General features: G+C 39.4%; 1 protein-coding gene across 1 annotated transcript in view; it reads right to left on the bottom strand.

Moving 5' to 3' along the window:
• The window catches only part of LOC107754538 (calpain-15-like), a 26,035-nt gene extending 20,784 nt beyond the window's left edge, over positions 1-5,251 (bottom strand). The window contains exon 1 of the mRNA XM_016571052.1: positions 4,345-5,251. Within this exon, the coding sequence (XP_016426538.1) occupies positions 4,345-4,526 (182 nt within the window). The 5' untranslated portion in view covers positions 4,527-5,251. The remainder of the gene's footprint in view (positions 1-4,344) is intronic.
• Positions 5,252-6,664: the final 1,413 nt, after the last annotated feature.

Genomic DNA, 6,664 nt, shown 5'->3' with positions numbered 1-6,664 from the left:
TGTTACCGTTATCCCTTACGGCTCCGACGAGGTTTTGTTCCGTCCTCTACGCTGTGACAACTCACAAAAGACTATGTTTAGCCAAGCAGCGCGGAGAGCCGCTTCAGAAACGTGCCGCGGCTGGCTCATAAACACAAGCACTGACTAGATCGGCCGCGATCAGCTTCGGTTCCCATGGAGCCGTAACGCGTCGCAGACGCTTGCAGTGAGGCGCAGATCAGCTCTAACGTCACTGAATCTGCTGTTAAAAATGAACCATCTAGGCCTATTTATCATATCATTATGCAAAACATACGAGACAAATAGCGAATTTTTCATTGTTTCTCGAAACGTCATAGCATTTCCACACCAGCTATGACATGACTGTGGCGCCAAATCATTTATGTCCCCACACATCATGTACGTCGTCACGCGTTGACGTCATCAAATTGTGATCGGTTCGTGAGATCGGCCAAGTTAGTGAGTACCGATCGAGTCATAAAATGTGATTATCGGCCGATACCGATCTCCGGCCGATCGATCGGAGCATCCCTACTGAAAATTATTCCAAGGATATTGTTTCTCTGTGCCTTTATCGTTATAGTTCTGGTGTGGACTCTGCTATTCTTTAATATTGAGAATGATTTTTAGAACTATATCTTTATCGTTATCTTTATAGTTATCGTTCTTCGTGTGAACAGCGCTTAAAACTATTTATTAGTAAAATCTGGCAAATAGGTCATTAAAAAAATAGGTAAATAAACAAATTAATAGGATAAAAAAAAACATTATACATAATTTACAAACAGAAAAAAAAATCGATACAATTTTTGGCTAAAATATATTAGTTATGTATTAGTTTAAACAATTTAATTTAAAATAGATTATATTTCAACTAATAAAGTATAGAATGTTGTAAATAATATACATATATACACTTTATAAAAACATCATAATATAAAATAATAAATAACTTTATAAAATTCAGTTTCACTGTTTATTATATAATATTATTATTTAATTTAAAGTTAATTTAAATTATTTCAAAATGGTAAAAACTGTATTTAAACACGGTGCTACACTCTTATTAGACAAAAAAAAAAGCTTATTTAAGCACTGCAACTAAAAATATCAAATATGAAGAAAAATTACATTAACAGTTGAATTGACTAATCCACTATAGGATGTTGGGCACTAGTTGACCCTCATGGATTTGTAAAAAGAGTCTGAACACAGAAACAGCTTACAATTTGACGCGGATGGAAAGGCATTACATAAAGTGATTCTGAAGCTGCCTGGATTCTGTTAACACGAGAAATCCTTTAAAAAAATAACACAAGGACATGTGGAGTTCTTGTACTGCTCAGTCCTTATAAAAATAATATGACGGAATTGTTTTAGCAGTAAGAATAATTCATACGCGCCTCGTCCTGCACCATGATTTATGTCCCCACTGGATGCAACAAATGCCTCGTTTGTAATGGGTTTTCATGTTTTTGTGTCGTTGCTCCGGCCGGGACACGGCATCAACACAGTATGGTGAGGGGCGTAACATTTCCGTCACACGCTTGAGGTATTCGGTCAATCACAACGCACTGGATAGCTGGCTAATCAGAGCACACCTCGCTTTTCAGACCGATTAGTTTTGTAAAAATCGACGCGTTTCAGAAGGCGGGGCATAGAGGAGAAACAATAATGTACAGTATGTGGAAAATAATGTTTTTTTTTTTACTTTAAACCGCATAAACACATTTCATTACACCAAATACACAAAATAATGTTCTTTTTAGCAGCATCATATGACCCCTTTAAAAAAATAACACAAGGACATGTGGAGTTCTTGCACAGCTCAGTCCTTATAAAAATAATATGACGGAATTGTTTTAGCAGTAAGAATAATTCATACGCGCCTCGTCCTGCACCATGTGACTCCAGCGGAGAGTTGTTTGAGCGCGGCTGCCCCGTTGAGTCTGTCTGTGGCGTGTCAGTTGTTAAAAAGGTCGGTGACAGCTGAACTTTTGTAAATGAACAGCCGCGTACAGCAGATGGTGCTGTGGGAAAAAAACGGACATTTCTACAAGCCTGACAGCTGAACCGCTGTTTTCTTTACATCGTATGCTCGGATGGATCGGTTAACTCGGTTAAATATTGTACACTAGCTTTTTTAATTTCTGTCCCTTAGGTTCACTTACAATCACAGCCAAGGTTTCTTGTGGTAATTTTATACTTTATGAGCGTTTTCCACCCTCTTGCTGAGCCTTAACATTAAACAGGTCATTTCACTACTGCGCAGTGAATACTTCTTTATGCAAATGACTTCAATTGTGATTGACTGATTTCAATGTACCAGCATAGCTTAGGCAAAAATTTAACTTCTGTCATAATTTAATCACACTTATGTACTCCCAAAAGCATTTTAGGGCCTTCTTTTTGACATACAAAGACAGTCAATGAGGCTGGACACAGTATATAAATATATATATATATATATATATGTGTATTTGTATAAATAAGTTCCACACACACACACACACACACACAGACGACTCAAAGATGGCAATGACAAGACATCAAGAAGCAATGATGTTTGATGATTGGATGATAAGAAACTTTGTCTTGAGGCACTTTCTTTCATTACAAATTTAGCAAATTGCCATTTTTGATGCACAGCAATACTTCTTCCCATTCACTTTAATTGCATGCAAAAGAGCAGTGTGAACAATCTACTGAACATTTGCTATTGTGATCCAAGAAAATAAAAGCCTCACAGATTTGGGTGAGAAAATGATGACCAAATTTTCCTTTTTGAATGAACTATCGCTTTAAATGAACATCAGCGTACATGCTGGTGATTCAGCTCCACCACACCTCCCTCAACATGTAACGCAAACATGATTAACATCTGTGAAACAGAGAAGAACGCCAAAGATGCGTGTTATCAACATGCACACACACACACGAAACCTCATGGGTTCACGGGGTGCCCCTGGCAAACAGCGTTAAAGGGAAAATCCTCTAGTAAAAAGATGCCTTCAGTCGGAGTGGCTGCAGATCCATCTGCTAAAACCAGACCATCTGCTTATCACACACACACACACAGAATCTGTCCAAGATGTTTCAGCTATACACTGTATTGACACACACGCCATTAAACATGATCCTACTGCACTACATACACTAGTGTTTGATTTGTAATGTTTTTAAAATGAGTGTCTTATGCTCACCAAGGCTACATTTATTTGATCAAAAATACAGTAAAATTGTGAAATATTATTACAATTTAAAATAGCTGTTTTATAATGTAATATATAATTTATTCCTGTGATCAAACCTGAATTTTCAGCATCATTACTCCAGTCTTCAGTGTCACATGATCTTCAGAAATCATTCTAATATGCTGATTTACTGCTCAGGAAACATTTCTGATCATTATCAATGTTGAAAACAGCCGTGCTTCTTCATATTTGTGTGGAATCTGTGATACTTCTTGAAATAGAAATCTTTTGTAACATTATAAATGCCCCTACCGTCACTTTTGATCAATTTAATTAGTCCTTGCAGAATAAAAGTATTCATTTCTTTCCAAAAAAAAAAAAAACCTTTTGAATGGTAGTTAAAAATGAACCAACAACCCAGAGTAAAAAAAAACGAACTTCTGATTAAACTCGAAATTGCATTCTCAACTCATTTTACACATTTCCAAATGAAATCTAGGATGGAATTTGATCTTATTTATCAAGAAATTATTGAACGGTGGGTGAACATTTCCTTCAGAATAACATGCACAGATGAAACGCTCACAAAACCACCAGGAACGTGCACTCAAAATATATTTAGGCCTAAATTTAAGATTTATGTCATTGAATTACATTTCCATGCATTTGGACTACAGTTTTAACAAACTAATAAACTTAATGTGATGCATATATAAAACAGACAGGTCAGATTTCTGTAATAGCACTGATAAACTAAATGTGCTTTAAAATACACAATAACCAACTTTATATATTTATCATTAATAAGTCCAATTTGTTTAACTAACTGAATATTGCTTGTTCCATGTTCAAACTTTTTAACTGAATAAATGTTAATTGTTTTCACAATTCAATTTGAATGAATGTATTTTGATTGAAATAAAATCAAACTATGCCACTATATCAGTTTCACTGATGCATGACTGACAAATATTTATCACACTAGGTTTATTAGTTATATTAAAACTGTGTTATCCAAGTGCATGCACTTCAAATGCATAAATCTTAAATTTAGGCCTAAACTTTTGTTTGAGCGTGTAAATAGTCAATCTGACATCATGTTGACCTTAAATCCCCTGATGAGGCGATGCTGGCGCATGCACGTGTTTACCTGCGCTCTCTATGTGGGATAGGCTGCTGCTGCTGCTGGCGTGTGATGAAAGTGGTTCCCCACACCGGACTGCTGTGGCTAGTCCTGAGCCAGCCCATCGGAGCGGCCGGCGGGAACGGAGCCGTGCTGAACCCGTGATCTGATTCTCTGTCCGTGGTCAGAGACGACGCAGAACTCCCCATTGCCACGAGCAACTTAGAAACACACACGCTGCGTCCTTCTGTTTGTCTTTCATGCACATAAATACACTCAAACGCATAGGTCTACGGTTCTCAAGCTCAGTTCGGAGGGTCAGACATCTCCTCTAGTCTGCCAGAGATCAACATCAGGAAGTGACAGACAGGAAGTGGCTGTGATTGACAGCACTCATGCACACAAGCGAGTCTATAAATGATCCACGGGTGCCGTTTTCCCCAAAGGTCTGCGAGGGCCGCGGGCCCTTCAGTCTCTCTAAGCCTCAGGTGGCGGTTAACCTGCCGTAACCTCGCCTGAGAGGAAGGACGACACTTCGGGGATGGCGGTACAACACATTACTGAAGCACTAGAGACAAAAACACTCCGTTTAGGGCTTTAAAAGAGGAAGTTTGACGCAGCGAGAAAGTTTCCAGTCTCCATTCCCGTCTTGTTTTTTATGCGTCTGGTTGAGTCACGGCGCAGTCCTTCTAATCATGTTCACTGCCTGTCTCTCTCTCTTTCTGTCTTGTCTGTGGCTCATCTTTCCGCAGCTGTCACCGGGATTACGATGCGTCACATTTCATCCAGCCTGCAGAAGCAAATATTCCTTTCATCGCAAACAAACATCAGCGTCCAGAGAACAAGCATATCAATCCGTGTGCATCTACGCATGCGAATGAGTGCATGTATGTGTGCGTGCAATTAATCAGAGATGCATGCGAAGAGCAATTTTAAAAACAATTTCTACACGGTATAGTACAACCTGTTAAAAAACTGACTTCGAATGACAATTCAGGATGTTTTAACTAGTAGAAACATTATAAACAGGCTAAATTAAAATTGTAAAAAAGATTTTTAAATACATTTTTTTTTAATTAAATTAAAAAATTGTAAGGTATTTTTGCTGATACAAATAACCACTATTATTTTATGGCAAATATGACTGATATAATGATTCTATATGGGTTTGCATGCTTAAAAAATGCTTAACGTTTTATATTTACGATCAGGCACTAAAACTATTTTAACGTTCTGAAAAAAGATGGATAACTTTATAGCATGGCACAAAAAATTTAGCATCTAATTCTGATCTCATATTTAAAAATAATAATTAAAAAACACAAGTAATAATTTAAACATCATGGTAACATCTGTCGATACCAGTTTAGCCACCAATATTCTGTGCATACCTAGTAAGCGCTGAAAAACTAATCAGTCAGATATAAAAACGACATAACATGACTATGCATGCAATGCATATGTGTGCAAACCCCTTTATAAGTATCAGTGCGTATGTGACTGCGCATACATGTATGCATGCATGTGTGTCTCCAGCATCAGTGGACTCCAATGACACAGAGAGGGTTTCTGACCCAGTGGAGGCCCTCAGCGGGTCAGACTGCAGGTGCTGCAGTGAATCTCGTCCTGCTCGTACAGATCCAGCTGAGCATCTCATCTGAGTCTCATCTAAATCTCATGCAGATGTTCATAACGTGACAGCGACGGGTGTGAAGGTTCTCATCTGTCTCTCTAGGCACCGGAGTATCAAGTTTGACACTCAGATCGTGACTATGAATATTTAACGGCGCAGAGAGGCTCGGGTGAGGTGCAGTGGTCTCGGGCCCGGTGAGGACATGAGTGCTCCGGTTCCGCCGGTCCGATGTGGGTCTCAGCTGCGGTCGAGCGTCAAAAGCATCGGGATGGATGATGCAGACACAGACAGATCCCTGCGGCTGAAACGCTGCCGTCCAGATGCGCGGAGCGGTTTCGCTCGGTTCCGTTTGCCGGTTCGGTCACTTATGATTCGGCTGGAGCGGAAGATGATGATGATGATGATGATGATGCTGCCGCGCACCGCATAAACACACACAACAACCAAACTGCAGCGGTGTTTTCATGCATCTCCTCACGGGACTCATGATGACAGCATGCGTGTGTCTAAAGCGCAGTTTGATGTGCATGCATATGCTGCGGTTATTTATTTGATTCGCTTCTTAATTCAGCCCGTTTCTCTCCAGGACGCGCAGATGCGCGAGGATTACGGCGAGTCAGCAGCGCGCATGCGCAGCTTCGACGCTCAGCCTCTGCTACAGGACTCGGATTCTCTCGTTTTTCTCATGCACAAATATACACTAATAATCTAGAG

Source organism: Sinocyclocheilus rhinocerous, unplaced genomic scaffold, assembly GCF_001515625.1.
Source record: "Sinocyclocheilus rhinocerous isolate Xijiao unplaced genomic scaffold, SAMN03320098_v1.1 scaffold2116, whole genome shotgun sequence".
NCBI classification, from domain to species: domain Eukaryota; kingdom Metazoa; phylum Chordata; class Actinopteri; order Cypriniformes; family Cyprinidae; genus Sinocyclocheilus; species Sinocyclocheilus rhinocerous.
This window is presented reverse-complemented; position numbering and strand designations above follow the sequence as displayed.